Genomic DNA, 27,996 nt, shown 5'->3' with positions numbered 1-27,996 from the left:
TAAAAAATGTTTTAATGATAATTTATATTTTATATAAATAAAAATGTGCTATATTTATTTTGTTCGCTAGAGGTTTTTAGTTTGGATTTTTTCTGTCTTGTTGCATGTTTTGACCGTGTCGAGTGTGTGTTGTTGTCTATGGATCCATAGCTTTTTGATGGGTCCGCTGTCGGCATCCTGAGAATATTTAACAACAATTTCCAAGTCTACAACGGAGTTATCGCCAAATCTACCGTCTCAAAGGTAAGAGGGTAAGATTTCGAATAAAACAAACCAAGGAGATGCGGTCAGTCCACGTCAAAAATGATCGCCGACACCATCATGCATATTATGTAGTGACCATTATGCTCTTTCATTCTAGCGATGTCGAAGTTTTTTTTTAAGTTCAGTTGTCAATTTCCGAGTATACAGTAAGCGGTATCAGAGACTACAGTTACTGTTTTGTGTTGTGTATATAAAAGTTGAAAGTCGACGGAAGTAAATAGTTCAAAAATGAAAAGTGAAACAAAGTGTCGCCGCCGTATCCTCCGGGGCCACCGTGTCCAGGTAAGATTGTCCAGGAAGTCTTTAAGCGGTTTCCGAACCCTGTCGAATGTTTGTTTAACGCTTTGCGGGCAAGTCCGGTTAACCATTTCACATTAATACTTTGATCCGTTCAAATTACCATTTTCTTTCTGTAAAAAAAAACATCAAATTATTTACCTGATTTGAAGCGGCATTCTTTTTTGAGGTTTTGAGTTTTACATTTTATTGTTTTGAGACGCCATATTTTATTTTTCAAGACGGTACACTAATCTTTGCTATGTGCATGATGTGCAGGGATGGACTCGGAAGATTCCCGAGAGGACGTCCGGGGAGAAGGCTCCTCATCCGGTGACTCTTCGCCGGAAATAAAAGAAACGGGGGGGGAACCGACCCCCCGGAGCCCTTCTTCCACACCTCAGAGTCCGGAGTCCACTCCGCAGAGTCCCGACTCTGATGCAGCCTTTGGTGAGGCTCGACGCCATCCCGAGACTCCGCCGATGCGCCTCCGACCGCAATCCCCTGAAGCTAAAAGGCTTAGCGAGACGGAAGGCGGATCTCCTGTCTCAGAAAAAAATTATTATCCAAAATCTCCCGAACCGCCCGCTTCTCCCGATCCACCATTATCCCGCTCCCGTTCTCCTGTATCGCCTCCACGTTCACCACCTTTGCACGATGAAAACGAAGCTTCCGGTCATAAATGGAGCCCTAAAAGTGAATCTCGAAGCAGACAGGATTCTCTCTCGCCTGCAGCAAGTCGTGGATCAGAAAAATTTGACAGGACTTCGGGTAGGGAATCGAGAGAGAGAGCCGTTTCAGAATCTAGTAACTCCAGTCAAGAATCTACCCCTGAACGAAGGCCAGCTACTAAGGATCCCCCCACGGAAGAAGTTTCTGATGGTAATCACATCAATTGTTAACTAAACCTAATTTATTACGTACTTGGCTGTATTACAACATCCTTACCAAAATACCTACGGATGTCAAAAATCTATCGATACTTTTTGACTGGTACCTCGATACCAACTTATTTCAAATATCTTGCAGCCAAAGATCATTATTTTGATATTGATGACATAATCGATACCATTTCTATACCTTTAACACTACCTACCATCAAGTTTTAAAAGATTTATGGCTTTAGCATAATTTGGACCTAACCCAAAAACATCTGTGATTTCCGGGTACAGGTAACTCCTCCCCCCGTTGATTGCGGGGGATGCGTTTCGGACACAGTCCAGTCGTGATGAGATTAATTTTGCGCATGATTCCACTCATTATGATGATGCATGCCACATTGCAGAACAAAAAAAATATGAAAAATGTATCACAATACATAATATAATAAATTCATACTGTAAGGGTTACCTGTGTTTGGAAAAGTTACATGAAGCTGCATAAAAGTACCTATGTGTAAAATAGTCTTTAAAAAAATATTTACTAATAGGTAAGAACCATTTTGTTTTTATTATGCTCCGTCAATAAACAGAAGAGAGCAATCACCTAAATTAGTGATGGAACAACCTTTTTACATGATGGTAAAATTAAACACCCATAATATATTTTAATTGCATAAGTAATTATCTAAACCGATTATTTTGCAAAACAATAAATTCTTATTCTTAGGTTTTATGATTAGAAAAATCCTTGTTGGGCCACAGCGTTGCTCATCACTGCCCTAAACGAATACAGAAACCTAATAAGTCATGTTATGTATGTATTTTTTGCCACTCTGAAATAAATAAATACATATAATTATATTTCTTTGATAACATTAATTAACAATAGGATTTATATCCTTACAATAAATCATTAGTAGGTACAGTCGATTAACCTCAAAGAATATTTCGCATTTTATGAATAATATAATATTATCTCTTCCTTTGTATGATTCTTATACTGATCTATTTTTTTTTTATTACTAATATTTTCCTGTGTAAATGTAGTGAACAACTTTATTTAATGTGATGGTATATAAGTAGAATAATATTGTTTTCATATTAATTTGAGAACCTATATAATTATAATATATTGGTGGCGGGACTGAATGGTAAATATTTATCTAATGTTTAACGAAATGAGATTAAAGACAATATGCGATTAATGTCACCGATAGTCCAAATTGATTTCTGTATGCGAATGGAAATAAGTTTAAAGTCACTAGTTTTCAGGAGAGCCAGAAGAAGATTACGTTTTAAAAGCGTTACTTCTTATGGAAAATTTTAAGTTTCTTTGTTAAATTTACTGATCCATCAGTGTAGATTCTACTCATTTCAGAATAATCTCTCTTTTTTTCTACACACAGGTTTGTCTGTAGTTTAATTAGGCATAGTGTGGTAAACTAAATGAACCATATTTTTCTGTTCTACAGTTGAGTAAGATTTCATAGTTCAGACGAGAAAGATCGGAAAGTAAACAGAGCGATAGAAGTCAACATGACAAATGAATGTAAAAAATCTCAACAATATCTACCATAGAATATACTAATAATTAGCCCTGCCTACTTGTGCACTGAAAGAATTGGTATCAGTGCACCATACTCCCCCTGTGGTACCACTATTATAGTGATACCAACATATTCTATATCACAATTATTTTGTATACGATTATAGAACTGTAATGCTAAAAACACATTACTGTCACTAAGCGCATTGTAACTTGCCATGGGTAAAAAGTGTGCAATGTCATAATACTTGCTATTTAAAATATTACCGGACAGATGTTCCCATCCTCATAGTACATTAATTTAAGCTGAAGATAAATAGTGTCGGTTAGCAAAATCTGTTAACACATTTTGAGTCACGTGATCTCATGTATTTTTTATTCATTTAGTGGTTTGGAAGGGAGCTGCAAATGATACAATGTTGTCAATTCTTATTATTGAATGTTCTGATAATTCAATTATATGCATAATTAAAATTATGTAAACACTAACACTATCCATAGGTAAATCTACGATTCCTTAGTGCATTGTAGTCACATCAAGCATTTGCAAAGTGAGAATGCATTTCGAGCTAACTCATGTCATTTCTGCAGCTTTATTTAAACCTGCTACGAGTCTTAACATCGTTGTATCTGCGATAAATGATATCTCTATTAAGCGTATATTCGAATCCGCAAGCGATCGAAGGCGCAATATCATTAAATTTGTAGACGTCTTACCATCAAATAGTATATAGAAATCGTATTAATTGATTAATTACTTTGTGAATATGTTTAAAAGATACTTACGATTCCATACATTTAGTTTCATAAAGGTTTTGTTTGTTAAATGATAATGATTTTGTAATGTCAAATGTCAGAAGGTTCAAGCTTGTTCTTTGATTTTCATTCAATAACAGTAAGTATCGTTTTATTTATACAAATATTCCTTCTGACTGACATCCTAGGGTGAGAAATATGTGGAGATAATATAATCATAGTAGTAAATCACCCACCATCTACAAATCTATCATTTTATAATTTGAAGCAAATGGTTAAGTACATAAATTACATAAGTTACACTGAGTAACCAAGCTGATTACTACTTGCTAATCTCAGCAAGGTATATTAAACTTGCGTTGGGCACTGAATAAAACTGCTGGTGTAGTTTGCTTTGATTTCTGCTTTATGTCATATATTATATTTGTTTATTTCAAATAAACTATTTTTTATATTATTGCCCGAGCTTTTAAAACCATAGCGGTTATTCAGAATATGTTTTATTTGTTATTTCAGTTTCAGAAGTATAACTTACACTGCACTATCCCAAGCGTGCACATAGTATTATTTTCGGTTATGTATTTGATGTCCAACAACCAGTATTTCGCCATTAATATGTATGTAATATAATGTTCTCTATGGACTCTCCTAATGACTCATTACTTTTTAGGGGAAATGGAGTCAGATCATGAAAATGATAAGTCAGGGAACAAGTCAATGTCTGAAGGAGCCCCTAGTCCTAAAAGCGAAAAGAGAGCATCTGAGAGTAATGTTAACATGAGCCACGAAGACTTGTCAGATGTCTCAGACTTGGATTCCATGGGACCACCGTCTGAAGAAGAGCATAGGAGTGTCAAGAAAAGCCCCATACGTGTAAGTTGCGATGACATTTCTCATGAAACTTTGTTATCCATTCACATATCATGTAACTTATCTAAAAAAAAATTACTAGTTAACCTGCATCCTAGATATGATATATATTATTCTATGTTACTATGTACGAGAGTTTTGAATTGAATGCCATTCCACTGATTACATATTATATATTTAAAAAAGACAAAACAGTTTGTGCGCATCGAAATATACTTAAACATATTTGATTCTGAACCATATCTACAGATGACACGCAGGGCTATTCTAACTAATTAACGTGGTAAAATGTTTCGTTATTTTTCTTGATCCAAAATAACAGATAACGTACGGCACTGCGTCTTAATTGATTCCTAATGCATCCAATTAAATTCTCCAATTGGATTTTTTTCAAGTATGACGTGTTAAAAACTATGTTGCAGTACTACTCGATGACATTTGAAGCTTGCAGTTAAAAACATCACTCCTGACAGTTAACTTCCCGGGATAATTAACTGCATAATACGACATTGTTTTTGTAGATTTTTTATTGATTTTGTAGTTCAATGATATGTTAGAATAGCCCTTGCTGGAGTGCTATAGGAAATTATAGTGTTTTTGGTAGGAATATGATGAATTTCAAACATGAGATTATCGTGTCTGGAAGTAATTGTGTTCAAATTTTGTTTAATTCCTTTTTGAAGGCATAATGAAATGAAAAATGTAATTTTCTTTTATGCATGCTACTATAGATCTACCATCATAAATTGGCATTTCAGCGAGGGCGCTAGTATGACATTGAGAATATTAACATAACTAACAAAAAAATGGTAATTTATAATTTTTTATTGGTAGTAGATTTCTGTACAAATATTATGCAATCCATAATTCGAGAAACATGTTGTAAAATTAAATGGCATTTGTAACAAATTTATCCTCGATAGACAATTTTAGTTACAAATTCGACCGGCTGCCAACTTACGATGGTAGATCTTTACCATGTTTTATTTTTTTTTAAATACCGATTTCATCAGTTATCACATTTTCAACTGATCCATAAATGAATAACAGTGTCCTATTGTTATTCTGGCAATCGATAATGCCTACATAATATATATTATATATTTTTCTTATTTGTATATTATTTTCAACAGAAATATATTATAAGATACATCCTATTAAGTATTGTTTACCTTTTATTATCAACACTATGTTATGATATTGAAAAAGGTACTTAGAAGTACAAGTTATACTAGAATATGACAGTATTCAATGGTACACAATAATAATTTATTAATAAAGATATATTTATAAACCTTATTTCACCGATTTAGGAATATATTCCAATAAAATAATTCTGTTCGCAAAAGCAAAAGGAAGGTGAACCTGATGATTATGCCAAATTAACCTTAATAAAGCTCAATATTTTTGGTTTTCCAGAAAAGAACTGATATTAACCCTTTTACTCCCAGCTGATTTAGCCTAGCATATGTGAAAACTCCCAAGCGTTTTTTGCCAAAAAATCGTCGATTCAGTTTTTTTTAAATAAATAATTCTACATATGTTTTAAAAATTTGAAACTTTTTTTGTGTGTTCTCAATGGTGTATAAAGCAATAATAAGTAATAATATTGATGGTTTAGATCAATAAAACAAAAGAAAGAAATAATGTATCAATAATTATTTAGAAATGAACGGATAAAACTATGTTTGAACTACAAAACAAGTGTGACAACATTTTTTTATTTATAATTGATATATCAAATTTTATAATATAATCTATTCTTATCTAGTAACTGAAAAAAAAATAAACATATTATTTTTTCTCTATGAAATAGAATTTTTATAAAGTAATCAAAAAAAATCGTATAGTGTCAAGGTATTCAAGAATATTATTCAATTCACGAAATCGCAAGAGAATTCGATACATCGAGGACTAACTGATATGGGAATGAAGTAATTTCAAAAAATGTTTCAGAGCACTAAATCATTTATAATAATATTAATTCATGTCTTTTTTCACCATCCTACCAAAAGTACAGTGGGCATCCATTGTTTGTTCGGTCAGCTCATAAAAATTAGAAAATTCATTTTGTAATGTGATAAATGAGTCATAAAACAACTAAAAGAAATATCAGAATTTAAAATGTGTCATAAAAATAATGTTTTATTATTTTTTTGACCCTCTTTGGTCTCAAGTTCGACAGCAAGAGCAATTATGACTTGTGAGTTATTAGGGTATGACATAATTATTAACAAGTGCAACACTAAAATAAATATTAGTCACACCCAACACAGAGTGAATATAGTGCTTTGTCTACACTAGACGAAATATGACAGGAAAAAATTTGGAATAAATCGTAAATTTGGTTCCAAACTTTCGGCCGATGGATCGGCCCAGATGGAGTTTTCGCATAGGTATGGTGGGCTGAATGGGAGTAAAAGGGTTAAACTTATCTCGCTTTTCCGTTTGCGCATAGTATGGCTTGCCTATTGAGTTGTTCTTTTTATCTCTTCTCTACCGGTTACCAAAATCTTTCTGCAGTTTTTACGTATCTATGTTTAATGCAAATGCATAGTTCTGGTTTCATATTGGATCATTTCCAGGCCCCTGACCAATCTGACAGTGGAGAATCGCCACCAAAACCTGAGACTAAGCTAAATGGAAATGTTAATGCTAAAATTGCCCCCATCTCCCCACCAAATACGACCAATGGAGGCCCTTCTCTTGACATTCCAAGAATGGATAAGGTACTGAGTGTTTCTAAATCTATTACATAACTATATAATGGCCAAATGAAAACTGCAATTGTTGCGATGATGCACAAGCATTAGTTTATCGATAACCAAACCAGTTTCTTCTAATTTTTTAATTAGATTACGAATTCTTGTCGAATGATTTCATTTAAAAAAATCATTCTTAATATTATATTTACTAATGAACACGAATTTTCACTATACATTCGCACAATTTATAGGCATTGTTGAATTGTGTAGCACTCCATGATTAATTTACTATCTCACTAGATGATGGCTATCAAACATTGACATAACGAAAATAGCCATGTAATTCAAATCCTACACCTCATATTGGATCACCCATTAAACTAATCGTTTGTTATAGATTCCTCAAGAAAAAACTAGTAAAACAGAAGATGTGGAAGAACAACTAGACTTTGAAGCGGAAGAAGGAGAATGCATTGAAGCTCCCTCACCTGCCAAAAATAATTTAAATAATGCTGATTCTGCCAACAAAGGTATTGCTATATTATGATATATAATAATGTCCTAGACAAGAGCAAATAAGACTGTCTATTACTCATGAAATGATATTATGTAATCCCCTGGCGATGCAAATGTACAACTGTCTACATCATCATCAGCCGGGTCTATCCACTGCTGAATGAAGGCGTCTCCTAGCTCCCTCTGCTCTTCTCGGTCCTTTGTTCTTTGCTGCCTCCTACATACACCGAACTTTATGAGTTCATACATAATTTTGAAAACACTTTGATAAAATATATTATAACCAATAGAAAAAATCTTTTTTGAATAAAGTAAGACACCCTGCAGGAATTGAACCTATATCACTTGGGTTTCACGCCCATACACATAGACCATAATGCTAAAGGCGCCATACTTAATTGTGACAAATTTTAACTAATGGCTCTTAATACTCTCTGAAGCGCTTTCCAAATTGAATTACTATTGGCGATCGACTTTTGTATTTTAAATCAAAGTAGGTACTACTTTAATTATTACTAACTGACTAATTAAATTGTCACTATGTATTGTATTAAATTTAACCCAATAGTGTAGTTGATTATAACTAAACAGTGCACCCCATGTTTATTGCTTGGACTTCTATAAAGTGGAGGGATGAATTAAATTTTATTTTAGATGACGATGAGGGTTCAGGTGCGGCTTCGTCTTTGGAAGAAGGTGAAGTTTCTGATGAAGAGGAACGCCGCCCGGAAGAGACAGAGCCTCGGCCGATCTGCCGATTTTATAGCAAAGGACAGTGCACATGGGGCATCAGTTGTCGGTAAGACGTTCATTTTTCACCATTGTAAAAATATCTACGTGTCAAATATTCAGTAAGGATCTATCTTTATTTAGGTACAGTAAAAACAAAACAATTATTCGGTTGGTCGATGGTGTGTGTGCGGATGGGGAGCCGTACTTAATACCTGGCAGCTGATGAGCGAGTATCCGTACGTATACATATGCATACAATCCACGTACTGAATCACATTATTTTGTTTTTCCTGTACCTGATAGAAGCTCGAAAACTTACCTATTATGGAAAATCTTAAGGACTCTAATCTCTAAAGTTTAGACTCACTGTCGACCCACATATTTCCTAATATGCATAAGATAACTGTGATAACTGAGTATGTTTTAAAATACTACCGTCTTTATATTGTAGAAGTAAAGGACTATTGTGGTCATTTTTGTGCATATGACACTCCTCAAGATATGCAGACTTTTTTATGATGAATGATTGTTAGCCATTCCCCTAACCTGTCTGCACTGGGTCAATGGAAAAATCAATAATTCATAGCTTCAGATGGGCTCTCTACTAACTATACCACTATGGGTGCGATATTGAAATTCAAAATTTTTGGTATGATCTTAAATTGAACTGAGCAATCATCAGCTGAATGCAGAACTATTCTAACTCACATTTGAAATATTTCAGAAGGGAGTTCTTTGAAACAACCTACTTCAGTAATTTGATAAATTTAATGTATACATCATATTTTAGTGGGACTATTGATAAAATAATACACTCAATGATGATTCAAAGAACACTTCTGTAAAATATTTCATAATATGTAAGTTAGAATAGTTTTGCATTCAGCTGACGTAATGATCTTATTATGTCCTAGTACATATGTGTCGCTGAGTTTCAAAACCCGCTATAACACTTTTTCATTATGTTGAGAAAATCAATAAAAACTTTTTGAACTAAAAAGCTTTTTGAATGTTATAAATGACAGTTAAGGTGAAGCCTTTGGCTCAATTTACGATGAAATGTGACTTCAACGCCATTTAAAGGCGTCTTACCATGAATTTCTAAAAATAATTACTAAAAACTTTGGTCGATCGCAACCAGATGGCAATAAAATTTAAAATAAAATGTTGAGTGTCGCCACGTATTAAAAATCATAAGCTTGATAAAAATGCATTTAAATTTATTATATATTTACTTACCTATGTAAAAATATTTACAATTAATATTCACTCCATAAAATATTTACAATTCTTACATGTCTATTTGATTTGATTTAAAGTGTTTATGATTTTTTCATTTTGTTTACCATAGTTTTTTTACACTGGCAATAAAGGGTAACCTCTCCAGTCAATGAACCAGATTTTTTTACATTGTCAATACTAATATAAATATTTTTCTACAGTAAAGTTTATTTATAGTAGTAAATGAACATTTAAGTTCAAATGTTTATAAGATTGAGTTTAATCTTGAACAATTGACAATTACATCAAATTTCTAGAGGTGGAATAAAAAAAGGATATTAAATGAATAGCAAAACAAATGCCATTCGAAATATTATTAAACAAAATAAGGAATATACAGTCGTACTTGCTTATTACGAGGAAGGTTGGACCGGCTGAATTTGCTCGTTATAAGCGGTACTCGTTATATCAGAGAATAGGTATTTTCATTGTCGGCGAAAACAACAATTAGACATTTAACTAGTGTCATAAACGTAATCCGTCCCCGGCGGCATCTTGTCCGATCGGATTTTATTGCCTAAGGTCGAAATGTTTTTAAACGATCAACACATTAACAGTATTTTAGCTCGGTATATCCGATAAGTTTCTCGTTATAACAGTGAAAAAAATGTAAGGAGAAAATCATATACCAAATGTCAACGATTGTTTTCTCATTACATCCGAGATCTCGCTATGTCCGAGATTGTAATAACCGAGTTCGACTATAGTTGTTATAATAATTATGACATAGTCGATATATAGACATCCCAATTCGTTTCGTTTCAACCATGTCCGATCCTAATGGGTTCATATGGGCCTCCAGAGAGTAGAAAGTTTGTATTAACTAACTAATTATATCCGAGATAAAAATGAAGTAAGACACGCAACGAATTGAATAAAAAAGAAGTTGGAAGTAAGAAAAAACGTAAATAAACATGGGAACAAATCTTGATAAGCAAACCCAAGGACAAAATAAGTGACAAATTTAAAAAAAAAATTGTAAAACATAAGAAAAAAAATTAGAATTTGAGGTAAGTGCACCACTGATTACATAATATTCTAAGATAAAGACAGAACGCTATTTCGTTGAAAAATTCTAATGTCGATTTTAACGTAAATGCAAGATAAAATAAAAGATAGTTATATTTATTTTACCTATGTTATGTAAGTGAAATGGATTTGGAGATATAAAAAGAAACGTTTTTGGCCCAGTGGTTTCTAGGTGTGGACTTTTGTAATTCCCTGAAGATCTCGAATAAATAATTAAAAATTATCAACACCTATACCATATTCCTAGGTATACTATGATTGAAAAGTAGATCTTAATTTTTTGTATTTATGATTGCTTCGTAAAAAAAACAATATTTACGGCTTTATGATGTGGCAGATAAATGAGCAACTAAATAGTGATCCAAATATTATGAAAAGTCCAACTATCAAAGCATCACGGCATAAAATTAGTAATACTACGGTTATACACAATTTATTGTACCTACCTATTGTTATAATTTTCTTAGTTAATTTAATTTTTATTTTAATTTAATTTATTTGAATTCAAATTCATCTCTTATTTGTTCATTCACTGAATTGTTTACCCTAGCTAGCGTATATTCTTTACTATTCTTAGCATACTAAATTATCAACCTCCACTTTTTGATACGATGACAGACAGTTATAATAGGCACGTAGATAATAATTTTAAGGCCGTAGACAGGAATGAACGTTCGATGGCCCAAATATAGTACACTAGTATGTATGTAATTAAAGTTAGGGTACAAGTCGGTTATCCTGGATACAGCGGCAAACACATTTTGAAAATAACCGATATACTAGATTATTTGTTAGGATTACCTAACCTAACCTAATCTAACTTAATCTAACCTAAACTAACCCAAACTAACAAATAATCCAGTACATCGGCTATTTTCAAAATGTGTTTGCCGCTGTATCCAGGATAAACATATAGAACAAAAGTTAGTGAAGTGGAAGTTTGTCGAGGCTGTTTTGATCGGGTTAATTTGTCTTTGAATAATATTGTGACTAGAAATTTTAACAATTCTTATTATTTTTAACATTGTATATTGTTCATAATTTTCGCGACTACCACGTGAATAGATGATTTTTTTTTTACTAATAACATTTTAAACACTTAACATAAATATGGATAAATTGTACAGTTACTAGACAAAGATTAAATTTGATGTATGTCAGAAGTATCTTAGGCATTTTCGCTCGTATGTTTTCTTTATATTATTATGAAACTATATTTATTTTAAAATCGCTTTATAAAAGGTAGGTACGTCAAAACAGTAATAAATATCTGAAATAATTACTAACACTATTTCAGAAAGTGGAGGTTGATATATGTAGTCCATTGACATATGCTCCAATATCACAAACAAAAATTATTGACAGCAGAATTAACACAGTCTTTGTCTTCGTACCTGGCGAACCTTTATTTTCAATGTATGTGTGTGTGTATGTATTTTTTAATCTATGCAAGTACTGTTTCAAAAATGGTTCGATTTATTTCCGCGTTAGCAGCACATGTCGATAAAGTCTTGTCAAATATTCATTTTATTTACAATCGATTCGTTAATATACAAAAATACAAGATTAAATTTAAATAACTGGCCTAAAAATTAATAAATAATATTTTTAATTGAAACGCTAAGCGTTTTTTGCGATTAATTACGTCTGAACCGAGATGTTTCGATTTTAATTGCATGCTTTCTAACCTCTAAATCGATGTTTTTTAAATTTGAAAAAAGAGATATAAGGATGTAATAAATTCCAATTAACGTTTAGCGTTTCCCTAGGTAATAGATTTACGTACATTTTTATCGTAATTTTGATAATAAATCTTATGTCATTCATTCTTACCACCCGATAGAAATGTACCGAATTTGACACGTATTTTTGGTATATAGAACTCCACGATACATATTAATTTTTTATTTTATTTTTCTCAATACTTTTGAATATATATTTACCGATTAATAAACTTTTCTAGCTATTTTTCGATAACAACTTTACCTAGAAACATCACCTTAATCGTAGCGGCTTTTGAAAGAGGCGATAAAATTTTCATGTAGAGATTTTAAGAGGGGACATGCTCGTCGAAGGTCAAAATTGAGTTTTTATTGTATTTTCAAACCATGATCCTGGACACTCCTTAAGCGTTGTAGATAATCTATTTATATAATTTTGAAGCCTTATAATCCTTTATAGTTATTTTAAACATTTGATGACTGCATAAAGTATTTTTGTTACATAAAATAGTATTCTTTTAAACCTCTCGCTCTAATGTTTTAGAATATAGTCATATTTCGGTACATAACTGTGCAGTGGTGTTAAGATTTTTTACATTTATTAATTTTTAAACGCATTTATAAAACCATTAGTATAATTTATTACGAGATAATTTTTGTAAAATATTCACGATAAAAAATTATATTGATAATCTCTGTGATCCCAAATTTGACAAGAATTAGGCATTTTATTATTCAAAAAATCGGCAAGATTAGCACATTTGAAGATGATTCTAAAGATATTTATTATAAGCTATGTCTTTGACCATTCAAGTGTGATAAACATCTTATGAATAATTATTGCTTTATAATAATTATTGACCTAAGAATAAGGTAGTGTTTTTTTGAAATACGCCATTTCTTTTGGCATTCTTCAGTGGTTAAGCTACAACATACGGCCGTAGCCATAAATTTACAAACTATAATTAAAGTAGGGAGTAAAATTATGTTAACGCGCGTGTTTGAACATGTACCTAACCGAGTTTTTTTTTATTTTTTTTAAACGGTACATGTTCAAACACGCGCGTCAATATCATTTTACTCCCTACTTCAATTATAGTTTGTCAATTTATGGCTACGGCCGTATGTTGTAGCTTAACCACTGGGGAATGACAAAAGAAATGGCGTATTTCAAAAAAACACTTCCTTATTCTTAGGTCAATAATTATTATAAAGCAATCATTATTCATAAGATGTTTATCACACTTGAATGGTCAAAGACATAGCTTATAATAAGTATCTTTAGAATCATCTTCAAATTTGTTAATCTTGCCGATTTTTTTAATAATAAAATGCCTAATTCTTGTCAAATTTGGGATCACAGAGATTATCAATATAATTTTTTATCGTGAATATTTTACAAAAATTATCTCGTAATAAATTATACTAATGGTTTTATAAATGCGTTTAAAAATTAATAAATGTAAAAAATCTTAACACCACTGCACAGTTATGTACCGAAATATGACTATATTCTAAAAAATTAGAGCGAGAGGTTTAAAAGAATACTATTTTATGTAACAAAAATACTTTATGCAGTCATCAAATGTTTAAAATAACTATAAAGGATAATAAGGCTTCAAAATTATATAAATAGATTATCTACAACGTTTAAGGAGTGTCCAGGATCATGGTTTGAAAATACGATAAAAACTCAATTTTGACCTACGACGAGTACGTGGGCCGTTAATAACGAATCCAACGATATATATATATCTTAATTATTTCAAAAAAGTGTTATAGCGGGTTTTGAAATTTAGCGACACATATCAAACATTTCCTTTTCAGACAATAAAGATAATCTTGAAGTATGCATATCTGTTTGGAGGTTTAATCACAAACTGTACAGTGTGCGATGAATTGGATAATATCCATACCATAAAATATACCATCTTATGGTGTGGTGAAATCTAACTTGGGTTGCCATGCTCAAACATTGTTTTACCTTTGGAAAGACTTACATGCAGTTTACTTTCTTTTAAGAGGTGTTTGTTCATTTATAGGTTTCTTCATCCTGGAGTGACAGACAAGGGTAATTATACGATGTTTGACATGGTGCGAGCGATGCCGGCAGGTTACGGTCACGGCGGCGGTCATCACCATCATCCGCATCACCAGCATATCCCAGTGATGCACCCGCCTGCCAGATTACCTCCTGCCGAAAGCCCCTGGGAAAGAGGGCTCCGAACCGCTAAAGAGGTATTCATTTTCTTTTCAACGTTTTTACAAGTATCTGAAATCTGTATTTTGTAATCGGCATACAGAAAGAAAAATAAGGTGTAGCCCTGATCTTATATTCGAGGAATTTGTGTTTTCCCGTTATTTGAGCATAGACTACAAAATACAAAATAAAGTCGCGTTATATTTTAGTAAATTTAATTCTTGGTTGTATGTTTTTATTTCTGTAAATTTATGTTTGAAATATTCAAAATTCAATAAAATTATGTATTGAAAATAAATTTTAATTCTTTCTCAATTAAATGCATGGCAATTGTAAATGAAATGAATTGTGGACTCACAAATACCAACCTTAGAAATAGCTGCCCGGAGAATGTTATTAGACTATCAAAATATTCACAGCCATGATTATTACTAGGGATATAGTTAACGTGGTAGTTTCCCGTTGCTTTCCACATCGCAGTGTCAAAGCCATTAGAGCCGTTGTGACCATGCCTTCAGTTATCTAAATGTAAGCTGTACCGAAGCCTATCCTCTCCACCGCACATCAGTACTGGTAATTGCTGCTGCCCAATACCTGGAATATTTATTGACTTCCCAGTCTAGATCCGCTGTGTTCTGCGATACCAGGGTCACCTCTAGGAGGATGTGATGCTGGCACCACGCACAGGCGGTCTCGGTAAAGGAGAGGCTAATTTAGATCTTATTACGCATCCACTTGCCTTGTAGGACAATGAGTCAGTGTCTGGTTTACTCAGAACAAAGAGAAAGAGATGTCACGGAGAATTAAAGCTTTCGAGATGTGGCTGTATAGACGCATCCTCAAAATTCCTTGGACTGATCAGGTGATAAATCGTTACCTTACTTTGAAAAGGATCTAATTGCACTTGACCATGTTTTGAGCTATGAGCGTTTGAAATTTGGAATGGTCATATTCTCAATATAAAAAGACATGTAGATAGAACTCCGGCATACTGCTAATTCCCATATTTGACAATAGATGACTCTAAAATGAACGTACATATATGATGTCTAGGAGGCTAATGGAACCTTTTCACACCAAAAAGTCATTTTAGGCCAAAATGTCAGTTAGAACCTTTTCAAAGTAAGGTAACGAAATGTTAAAGTTCTCAATTGAATGGGAAAGGACCGAGAAGTTCTCCGTATTATCAAAACCAGGAAACTACACTACCTCGGCCACATTATGAGAGGACAAAAGTACATCATTCCTCAACTTATCATTCAAGGAAAGATCAATAATTGTAAGCGTAGCAGAGGACGATGCCGAATTTCATGATTGGTATGAGTGCAGCTCCACTAAACTGTTCCGGGTAGCAGGTGACAAAGTTAAGATCGCGTTGATGGTGGCCGACCTCCGCTAGGGGATAGCACAATATTCACACCATACGTGGATGTTATGCTGACTAAGATAAACTTAATCTCTCTCTCAAGCTTGAAACACACACAGCTACTGACCGCGAGATTGTCAGAGAGAAGCATTGTAAGCATATGAGTTGCTATCTCTAGTGTAATTATTAATAAATTGCATGTTGCCAAATTACAAATACGTCCGCTATCTATCAAAAAATGCTTCACAAACAACTTGTCATAAGTGAGGGAAAATATTTCAATGCAATCATTAATCCAACGATTTATTTTTATAATCACCATAAGTAATGAAAGTGTTGCATTTACAGATGCTTCGAAAAGCCAGCAAACGCAAGGAGCAAGATTCAGACTTTGAAGAGAAGAAGATGCACTTGAGCCTGGCGGGCAGTGGAGGCACAGGCGGGGTAGGCGTCCGCAGCGGCTCACCTTTGCTAGAGGAGGAGGAAGGGGACCTGGCTCTGTACACCGCCTTCCCACCGTCCACCTCTCAGCCCGCCTCCCCGCCGCCCTCTCATTCAATGCCTCTGGCTCACATCAAACGAGAGAGGGACCGGGAAAGGGAAGATTATTATCGACAACTTGACAGGTATAAATATTAAGGATTATTTTCTAGAGCAATGGTTGGCAAACTCTTCAAATATAGAAGCTATTTAGACTAATCAGTTGCGATTGAATGCCTGTGATTTTTACTTGTGATATTATGTTAATCTTTCTAACGCGGCAACTGACTTTAGTCAGCCTATACGCGCAAGTCATCCGCGCGTCAGCTGACTAAAGTCATTTCGATTTTCGTTTGCCTAGTACTGCTTTCGGCCAGGCGCGAAAAATTCTAATATTGATTTAATTTATTCAGAAATCATCCTTCTCTTGACATCTGTCAATGGATAGCCTAAACTTTTGTTCTATCTAATTTAAATAAATATTTTTCGGGAGCGTGTCTTGGATAAAAAAATATCAGTCATCGGGCCAATTCAAACTTGCCGGGTATATAGTGTCTTATCGCTTCTTAGTGCATGTGCGCCGAAGACATTTGACTGACGCGTTCGTAGCGATACGAGTTCGCAATATAATATGTTATATTGTTTTTTAGTGATTGAAAAACTATTTGGTGCATAAATTGTTAAATAGAATATTCGAAAGTTACATTGATTAAAGTGAATTTACAAAAGGAATGCTTTTAGAGATTGCATTCATTCGTCTATCTACTAGTATATTATCCGCGAGTTAATAGTTTCGGAAAATAATTTGAACAAGGTGTAATTTAAATATAAGAGTCCGCGATTTAATATTTAAATAAAGTTGTTTATTTAACTTAGTTATCAGTCATTTATAAAGAAAAGATATGTTAAGTGAATAAACATTTTCACACAATTGAAAATTTCTGTATCGGAAAAATTAAAAACATTTTGTGATAACATATTTTGTGTGTTCGATTTTTATTGATTATTTTAAAATGGATATCCCTGCTAATTTGTGCGATGAAATGGGAGAAGCAATTCATGACCCTGATTCAGATTATGAGTTGAGTGAAAATGAGTACTACGATGATTCAGATACTTCCAGTGCCCCATCAGAAAGTGCTACTACCGCGGCCTCTAATTCAAATGTAAATCGTAATGTTGACGATCTGTCTTCGTGGACTACTGGACCTTTCATATCGATTTTTTTGAGCATTTTTCGAATTCAAATATAATGGACAGAATCGTAATCAAAACAAATAACTATTATACAGAAGACATTAGAAGACAAGAACCATCGCCGAAATCACGAATGCATAAGTGGGTCAACACAGACGTCCCGGAAATGTGCATTTTTTTTGCTGTAAGTATGTTGATGACTAGAAATCGTCACATCACAATAGAGGAACATTGGTCAACCGATCCACTCTTATCCAGCCAAATTTTCGGGAAAGCAATGCCAAGAGACAGATATACTTTGCTTTTGAGGATGTTGCACTTTTCGGATCCCAATACTCAAATTCCTGGAGATAAATTACATAAAATTAAAATTCTGATCGACCATTGCCGAGAAATATTCAAAAAAACAATGATGCCGCACGAAAACTTATGCATCGACGAAAGCATAATTGTTTTCAAAGGTAGATTGCTGTTCAAACAGTACATTCCTTCAAAACGCCACCGTTTCGGCATAAAAATGTTCGTTCTTTGCGATGTGATGACTGGTTACATATTAGATTTCATAATATATTGCGGGGAAGGAACAGATATTGTCGATGAGCAAGGACTTGGCATTTCGGGAGCTGTGGTAACGACATTAATGAACGAGTATTTTGGTAAAGGTCATACTATGTGGACTGACAACTGGTATTCAAGCCCAGACTTATTTAAACACCTTCACGATAACAAAACAAATGCTTGCGGAACAGTCCGAAAAAATATGCCAACATTTAGGAAGCTCAAGAAAGGAGAAGTGGAGTCAAAAAATAGTAGCTCGCTATTGGCTATAAAATGGCACGACCGGCGAGAAGTCCATATGTTGACCACATTGCACAATGATTCATTTACACCCACAGGAAAATTCAATAGGCAGACCGGAGAGCCTATACAGAAACCTACATGTGTTATCCAATATAACAAATGTATGGGATCTATAGATAAAGCTGATATGATGTTAAGTACACTAAGCTGTATGCGTAAATCAATAAAATGGTACAAAAAGGTGGCTTTCCATATCATAGATCTATTTTTATTAAATTCATATATTCTGTTTAGTACTATCACAGGCAAAAAAACAGGTCTAGCATATTTTCAGTTAAAAGTAATCAGGCAAATATTTGAAAAATATCAAGTTCCAGCCACATCCCGCGCACAGCAACCCGTCGACCATCCACTGCGCTTATCAGCTAGAGCGATGGCAAAGCATATGCCGGACATAATTCCTCCCGCAAATAAACGGATAAATCCTTGCAGAGTTTGCCATCTTTGTGCGAATACAAAAAAAAAACCGAAAACCAAAAAATATTCCAGATACATGTGTTCCGAGTGTAACGTGCCATTATGCATGTATCCGTGCTTTAGAGAATACCATGAAAAGGTGAACTAGTAAAATATGTAAGTGTTACAAAAATACTAAAATGACCTACCTACATCTCAGACGATGTTGAAATTTATATATTAATAACATTCGAAACTATGTGGATTATGTGTTCTGTTTAGTGAATAGTGTCTTGTCATGTTATCAAAATAAACCATTAATATTATCAAGTGGGGTGTAAAAAAGGATTTCTCATAATTTATTAAGTGGTCTGGGACTACGTTTGCATTAACTTAGAAGTGTTGAACATCATTCTGTCATTGACGCACTCGTCCGGAGCCGACACGTCAACAAAATGGCGACTGAAACGTAAGTCATACGCTTTTTGTATAATGCGGCTTGTTCGTCATTCTTTATCATAATCAGGGCACGAATGTTTATTTTTAAGATCGTTAAAAATATTACAACTGTTCATAATCACCGCATAATCAAATCATAACACTTAAAATATTTTTGATGACTGTATTTGTACATGTTTGACTGACATTTATTGTGATTTATCAATACTTGAAATCATGACGCGCTCTATTGTATTAAAGCGGTATTCTTGACGCTTTGAAAGGGTTAAAGAAGAGAAAAAAGAACTCCTATCACGCTGAAGCAGAAATTTCTCAGTATATATTATTTTCGCTTTTAAAACGACAAAGTACCCATGACATCTTGACAAATATTAAATAAACTTACACCCTTGTTTTCGTTGCTTCCATGTCTCTGTTCTATATCTTGTGTAAAAAGAAAAATATATCTAGTATTCAAGTGCCCTGAATCTGTGGTTTTAATATAAGTCAAAACAAACCCCCTGAAATTTCACCCTCAATGTCTAATAAAACCGAATCCACCGAAAGAAAATTTTCGGTTGTTTTGGATAGTTAATTGTCTTCAAAACCACAGAACCACAACACAGGACGGGCAGGTGTGGAGAGATATCCTGGAGGTGGCCAAGATCCACACAGGTTTATTGAACCAATGATGAATGATATTTTAATTTGAAAGTTTGAATTATTTTATTCTGTAGGCGAGCAGCGTATGAAGAAGCAACAAGCCGAGCAAACTATGCCCCTCGGGAGCGTGCATCTCGTTACCGAACAACCTCCAGTGCCATACCAGCATCCCCCCCGCCCCCTTCAGCCCGACACCACCGACAGCCTCCTGCACATTACATGGAACAAGACATCCACGAAAGGGGTCAGCCCCCTGCCGCTCAATCTGCACATCATAAATCTGTGAGAATTTTCTTTTGTCATAAACAGAAAAAAATATAATTCCTCTACATGCTTGTTAAATGGTGCTTAAAATCATGTGAATGCAGGTCTTACTTGATTCCAAATCTTTTCCAATTGGATACATCAAGTAAGGGTTGATATCAGTTTGATTCTGGCAATCAGTTATTTTATTCGCCCCATATACAAACATATAGTAAATATCCCTCCAAATGGCAGATGACCAGACGAAAATCACAAGTGCTTTCAATATGTCATGTAATGTTCGTTATATAGAGACATCTCGCAATGTAACATAAATGTGTCAATTACCAACTGAGCAGAAAAGGAAATGCCAGATAGTATATCGTTGATCTGCCTCATCTCAATACACAAAAGTTCACTAGCGCTATAGAAATATGTAGCAGAATTTCATGAACTTCTATTTCACATTTTTCTCATTTTATTTACTTATTAAACCTTTTTTAACATATTAAATTTAATCTACTGACATTTAAAATGGAGCGGTTAACTGTCTTGAGATTTTTTATATATGGGGGCTATTTTTGTGGGTGGGCTCTTGTCCTATCACCAATTAATTCCACTATACTCAGCTTTCATCTGGCTCCCCCACTTACATGTTTATATTATGATTTGTTTGCATACAATGAGGCTATATTTTTAAATGTATTTATACCTAGGTAACAGGTAGTTGACTGATAATTAATAGTTCATTTGAGTATCATTTCATTTGCATCTAATATACTCAGCACGTTGAATTTATAACACTTGAGTACGTATTTTTAAATAATTTGTGTCAATATTCAGAGGCGCGGTCGAACGACTCGTGAAGTGATAGTCCAGCGAGCGGCCCGAGGCGACGAGTGGGCGGATCCCTGGATGAGAGGAGGCGGAGACAGGGCGGGCGGGGCCCAGGCTGTCTCCAGGGATGACCGACCAGGCAAAAAAGCGCGCAACTACAGCTCCGCCACTTCATATTCTTCTTCTAGGTTTGTGAATAACATTTTTATTATAGTGCAAAATTTTTATATCATAAGCGGTTGTTCAGGTACTATACCACCGAAAGCAAATTTACATTATCTGCATTGGAATTATAAATTAAATTGTTCTTCGGATGTATTGAGGTATTATTCTATATTCTTTTCAATAAATTTGTAAAGAAAGTATTCTCATTAGGGATTGAATACTGGTCAAAATAGTCAATTCCAGGATTTCAGGATTAGTATTCTCAACCCTGGTATTGGTGAAAACATATGACATTTTCTCAAAAAATTCAATTGTTTTACCAAAGTAACAACTATATATGACAAAAATCTATACGTGTTTGAATAGCGAATAAGTTTTGTTGCCAAGTCTCCCTATAATTCTGAGAAAATAAATTGGCAGGCATTATGCTTGATTCAAGACATTTTTCAGAACAACTCTTCAAGCTACATATTCGTATTATAATTATGAAGAACAATGGTATCTGCTAAATTTTACCTACAGCGAATGAAATATTTATTGAAACTACTGTCTTTTAAAACCTACATTATTTTGCTTGTTCATAACATGATTTTTTTTAAATTGTGAAATTATTATAACTTCCTAATAATTGTGGTTATTAAGTCCACAGAAATGTGTTATTTTTGATAATTCTGGGACATCACGATCGTCAAAAATAGCAGGATACCATACCTACTCATTATTATGTACTAGCCTCACACATATCTGTTCAATAGCAATTCAATAAATAAATTTCTAATCAATTTGTAACATCCTGCCAATTCCTACAAATCCTTTTTATATCATCGCCAAATCATGTGGTTGAGTACTTTCTCTCTTCTGTCCCGGTTCCCCTTTTATTCTCTCGAATTGCAGTTCACGATCATCAAGCTCCAAACGCTCTGGGTCCCCCGGAAGAAATGTCACCAGACGTGGATTACATTCACCAATGAAACAGAGGCAACTATTTCTTTTTATATCACACATCTGTTTGATAAATCTGGTAACGTTTTAAACCAATATTTATTAACCAACCTATCAGCTTTCTTGGGAGGAAACTGTCACCCTGGATAGCATGGCATATATTTTTTGGTGTCTTCATTTTTGTCACTATCAATGTAATGCGCCGATACACGGATGAAGAACAAGTATCTGCATCAATGTGATGCACTGACCATCGTAGAATATTTTTTGTTTTGTCATTGGTTTTTTGATAAAGTACCATTTCCTAAGATAGCATCCACTAAATTTATATTTTATGAGCGTTTATGACAATGGTGAGAATATCGAAATAGCTATCATCCTACAAACAAATATTGAATTTTATTCAATGTGATTATAAATCTTTTCTTATTACATACAGTAAAACCTCGTTAGTAAGAACACTAATAATTCGAAATTCGCCGTAATTAGAAATTTTCACGAATAAAAAGTCCCTTGAACATTATTTTCAATAAAACCATGCCTTTAATTCAAATTTCGAAATTCAAAATGATTTCAGAGTCATATGGCATATAAAAATATTCAATAAATCGTAATAAAGTACACTATTTCATGAGCCAGTCATTGAAAATTGTGACAGACCTTAGAGCAACAACTACACTCCACTCGAAGGAAAAACAATAACTCACATGTTTCAGGGCTGTAGGTATTTATTTGGATTTTCACCTAGTTTTACTGAGAACCAATTCCAAACAATTGTGTTGACAAATCGTTACCTTACTTTGAAAAGGTTCTAACTGACATTTTGGCCTAAAATTACTTTTTGGTGTAAAAAGGTTCCATTAGCCATATTCTAGCAGATACGTTCATTTCAGAGTCATCTATTGTCAAATATGAGAATTAGCAGTATGCCGGAGTTTTATCTACATGTCATTTTATATTCAAAATATGACCATTCCAAATTTCAAACGCTCATAGCTCAAAACATGGTCAAGTGCAATTAGAACCTTTTCAAATTAAGGTAACGAAATTGGAATAATAAAAAATGTTTTGTATTTTTCTATAATTCTAGTTAAGTAGGTACTTGGTAACTTCAATTTATGGATTATTGACACATGGTATTTGCATAGATTTGAATTGGAAAGAATTGTATCAGAAATTTGGTAGGCACATCTATTATCCGAAACGAAATTAATGAAAATCTAAAAAAAATATTTTCAAAATTTTAATATTTTTCTCCCATACAATTCGTAATTCGATTTTTTTTTTCGATTTTCGGTCCCATGGAATTCGTATTGACGAGGTTCTACTGTAATAGCATATAAAGGCATAAATTATAAAAGAATGTCCCACACACATAATAATATCACTTTTTCTTAATTGGGTCTCGGAGCTCTATAAGGATCTTGGGTGTGGATGGGAACTTGCTAGACAGAATTGAATTGACAGATTCGAACACGTGACCACAAAGCTTTACACAAATATAATATACATCTAAGAAGTCTATTATATGGTTTTTATATTACAGAATTGGATAAACAAAATAAGAAATGGATGTTATCCAACCGATTCTTTTTATGTTGACTATGTAACTTATCAATAGCAGTGAATTTTTTTCCATCAGAAGGAGAGTTTGGGGCTCGAAATCATTTTGAAATATTGTTTTTAGGTTGGCAGCACTGTCTCCTTCGGTGATAGTACAAGAGCGCCGTGCTGCGACTGCCCGTGCTCTGGCGATGAATCCCCCTGCACCTTCGTCTCGCAAGAGAGCCCCCTCTCCTGCAGCAGCCAGGCAACACGCTGCCAACCCACCACCTCCACAGCATACAAAGGTTGGTTCAATTTATCTAGTTGTTTATGGTGCATGAAATATAACAGCAAATGTTTTGCTGCTCTTTTTAATAACTATACGACAAAGGTCATATAATATAATGCATAGATAGATATAGATGCAGTGGCAAGATCGGAATCTGCCCAAAAAGAAGTGTTTATCGCACTGGAAAGAGCTGCCAAAGAAATTAGACTACAGATCAATAAAGCAAAAACAAAATACATGCCTGCGAGTGAGACTCCTTCAAGCTCACCAATCAAACATCATCATCCAAGAAGTTGGTAAAAGAATTATTCTGGCAAACAAATCCTATTATGGTTTACAAAGACTTTTCAGATCAAAACTCCTATCATAAAACTAAAATAAAGCCTCATCATGCGTATAGTGCCATGTCCTGCAGGTAGAGTGGAGTCAATACGTTTCCCGGAGGCGACCTAAAACCTATATTGGCTTGAGATTGTAAGTCCCATGCCCAACACTTTTCCAATACCTGGTCTGGCTCTAGCATCGATAGAGATCTTCTCTGACTGGCGTGTAATTTTGGTTAGTGAATTAGTGTACCGGATTCTAAACAATAACTAATTTCTCCACATTGATAGGTTGACGCTTTTGGACGGCCGAAACCTGGTAAACCAAAACAGCAGCGGCAGAGGAAACATTATTCAAAATCTTCTACATCAGGATCTGGTAAGCTCTACATTGCCTTTTATTTTTTAATTTCAATAAGTCAGTCTAAACACTCTGGTTATAAATTGCATAATGTTCTGAATGTGTTCTAGAATGTGTGCAGTTAAAGACCTCTGCATGAAATGTGTGATGTCTTTGTAGTATTGAGTAGCTGGTCCTGAGATATTCAGTGTCTTGTGTTGAGTTTAATTTACTGAAACCGATTAATAAAATGATCCAAACAAATCCAATATATTCATCCGCCATATTGATCTAATTTGAAAATACAATACAATGGAACAAAAGACTGGTATTAAAACGAACCATTACGTTTGAAATATATCACTAATATTTAATTGTGGACTATTTGGAAAAAGATACGACATTTGACCACACCTGCAAGAACTCATCATGTCTTGTCATCTTCAGATACGTCATCTAGTTCGAGCGATTCTGAGTCTGACTCTCGCAGTTCGAGCTCGAGTTCTTCATCAAGCTTGCGGCGTGCGGGGGCAATGGGTGGAGGCGTGCCCAGAGGCCAGCCGGTGCATCATCCCCACCTCCAGGCCAATCCCAACGAGCGGAAACATCGGCAGGAGGTGAAGACCGCCGGAGGACAGCCGCTTGTCAGATCCGGTCAGCCAATGGCACAAAAGAAAGACTCAATGATTGATGGCGACATGAGAAAGGGTATTTTAATTTATTGAGCTGTAAATTTCTTTCAATCGGTATGTCGATATGCATTTTATATCAAACCTTTAATAGAGGTGTTTTTTTAAGCCCTATAGAACCGTTAATTCTAAATGGACAATCGAAAATCGAATTACAAAATACAAAACGTATGACAAAAAACAGTAAAATTTGAAAAAAAATATTTTGCAATTTTGTAACATTGTTTCTTTTTCCGATACAATTTCTTGTAGATGACTTTTATGTTTCATTCATCGAAATTAGTGGAAATGGCTATAAATATATTTTATGAATTTGACGAACAATTCGATTTACAATGAATTTGGAATTAACGGAGTTTTGCCTTAATTTAATTTAAGACAAGGATTTGCGATGTAATAGAGTTCGCTAAAAACCTCATGGAAATGGGCTGGACACATAGCTCGAAGAAGAGACAATCGCTGGACAAATCTAGTCATCCAGTGGTATCAAAAAGGTAAAAAACGTCCGCAAGGTAGAGCTAGAGGCCGCTGGATCGATGAAATGGTTAAGTTCTCGGCTTCGGTTCTCTAAGGCGACGCAACACACAGGACCGAGAAAAGTGGATTCAGGATGATGATAATGACTTTAATTTGAAAACATCTCTATTATATAATATTGTTAATTTTATCCTAATTATGTTGAACGCAAGTAGCTCAATTGGTAAAATACATTGACCGGAATCCAATGGATGGGGGTTGGGTCTTTTTTCAGAGAATTTTTCTCATGGATTTCTGAGATGTTTTCAAATCTGTTGAAAGAATATTAACTTTTCTATTGTTACCAAATCAACCACACTAAAAACATTCTGATCATTCTGATGACCCCTAATGCTGATAACGTTCCTCCAGTAACTCTCCATCTTGCCCTATCCTTACATAGTATGTACTGTCCAACAAGTCTTAAAACTGTGAACTAACAGGCTCCTCCCATTTTTAACCGCACTTCGATTGAAGCGCCTTCCGGTTAGCAACGAGTTGTCCACGTGTTAAAACTGTGAACTAACATGCTTCTACTTTTAACCTCACTAGCAACTTCCGGTTATTACCTAGGTCTTCTTGTCAGACAGTAGTTGCTTTTCAGTTCTGTACTTCAAGTATATGGCACTCATTAGTAGTTCTATCTAACCACTGAATGTTTGACCTGCCGTTTCTGCGGCCTACCGAATTACTCGTACAGACCATACGGCTGTGTTCTAACTTCCCGTCCAAATGTGGCCATTCCTGATTGTCCCTTAAATACGGCAAAAGAATATTTCTCTCAAAAACAGCTTGATAAACTCCACCACATTCGTCCAAAATCTTTGTTAGTGTTCATCTTTTATTTTTTTCCAGATATGTCGTTATCGAAAAAGCGAGCTCCTACATCACCAATAAACAGCATGGTGCCTGCGAAGAAACCCGCCTCCAGAAGAGAAGAGCTCCTCAAACAACTCAAAGCTGTCGAAGACGCTATCGCAAGAAAGCGATCCAAAATATAACAAATTCAACTTTTACTTCAGTAATAATGAAATTTTTCAAAAAATATTATTGATGATGTTAACACTTATGACAGGGAATTTTAATAATCCCATTAGTGCTTTCAAACGCTCATAGTTTCTATTCTGCCTAATAATAACTAGGTTAATTTTACGATAATTTTTAAATCATCGGATTAACGAGAGCGTCTGATAACGAATGGGTAACGAACAAGAAGAAAATTATCCAAGTGTGTGAACCACAGGTAAAAAGGTGTTTTTTTACATTTCCAAATTATAATATAGGTAAGTATTATATTGTATAAGAATTCACATTTTGGATGCATCATTGACTCAGTACAATGCTATGATAATAAAATTAAAATTATTGTCATATATACATATATATATTTTTCAAGAAACTAATTTGTTTTTCGTGTTAGCGGCTAGAAGGACTATCCTTGGTTTTCGTTGACGTGATCTGTTATATTTTTTTTGTTATAACCTTGATTAAATATAGTATTACATTTTAGTTATATGACCGGTATATGTAGAAATTTTTATTGTGATAATTCTGTCGCTCGGGCTATGCGCCTATGTAATAAAAGCTCTAGTGTACATACACATTTTTTTAAATGTAATTGTACTGTGACGCATGTTATTGTAGTATCTGTCAATATTGATTTCAATAGTTTTATCAAAGACATGGTATTTTGGAAATACCTACTTCTAGACATGGACTCATACAATTGAATATGTTCCATTGTGATTATATCATAAATGTAAAAGTATTTAAAAATTTCACTATTTTCGTCCTACGTTACTTACTGCAAATTACCAATGTTCTCTGTGATGCAAGCCCGGCGATAATAATAGTTATTGAAAACTATATTCACTAAGACTTCACTTCACGGCTGATACCTATTTGTTCCTGGAAAGTTGATAGTAAAGC

General features: G+C 34.1%; 1 protein-coding gene across 2 annotated transcripts; it reads left to right on the top strand.

Moving 5' to 3' along the window:
* Positions 1 to 128: 128 nt before the first annotated feature.
* On the top strand, positions 129 to 27,996 carry LOC147063358 (uncharacterized). Of its 2 annotated transcripts, none has more exons than XM_085960100.1 (15): positions 129 to 243; positions 820 to 1,422; positions 4,394 to 4,596; positions 7,179 to 7,322; positions 7,696 to 7,828; positions 8,469 to 8,613; positions 14,620 to 14,815; positions 16,492 to 16,769; positions 20,253 to 20,460; positions 21,265 to 21,446; positions 22,318 to 22,401; positions 24,053 to 24,215; positions 24,814 to 24,901; positions 25,310 to 25,570; positions 26,923 to 27,274. In XM_085960100.1, exons 2-15 carry the CDS (start codon positions 822 to 824, stop codon positions 27,066 to 27,068), a joined length of 2,832 nt encoding a protein of 943 aa, XP_085816226.1. In that variant the 5' UTR covers positions 129 to 243; positions 820 to 821; the 3' UTR covers positions 27,069 to 27,274. The 2 variants fall into 2 exon arrangements, with proteins under 2 accessions (XP_085816226.1, XP_085816227.1); XM_085960101.1 differs by having other exon boundaries at positions 132 to 546; positions 26,923 to 27,996.

This window comes from Rhyacophila brunnea, unplaced genomic scaffold (assembly GCF_057557595.1).
Source record: "Rhyacophila brunnea isolate RB1 unplaced genomic scaffold, BYU_Rbru_1.0 scaffold_9, whole genome shotgun sequence".
NCBI classification, from domain to species: Eukaryota; Metazoa; Arthropoda; class Insecta; order Trichoptera; family Rhyacophilidae; genus Rhyacophila; species Rhyacophila brunnea.
This window is presented reverse-complemented; position numbering and strand designations above follow the sequence as displayed.

What these genes read in the sequence shown, in the direction of transcription:
- LOC147063358 (XM_085960101.1), top strand. Translation starts at nt 822, where the DNA reads ATGGACTCGGAAGATTCCCGAGAGGACGTCCGGGGAGAAGGCTCCTCA. An exon ending in TCAAGAAAAGCCCCATACGT is followed by an intron (nt 4,597 to 7,178) that starts GTAAGTTGCGAT and finishes GATCATTTCCAG; the next exon opens with GCCCCTGACCAATCTGACAG. An exon ending in GGCTCCGAACCGCTAAAGAG is followed by an intron (nt 14,816 to 16,491) that starts GTATTCATTTTC and finishes TTGCATTTACAG; the next exon opens with ATGCTTCGAAAAGCCAGCAA.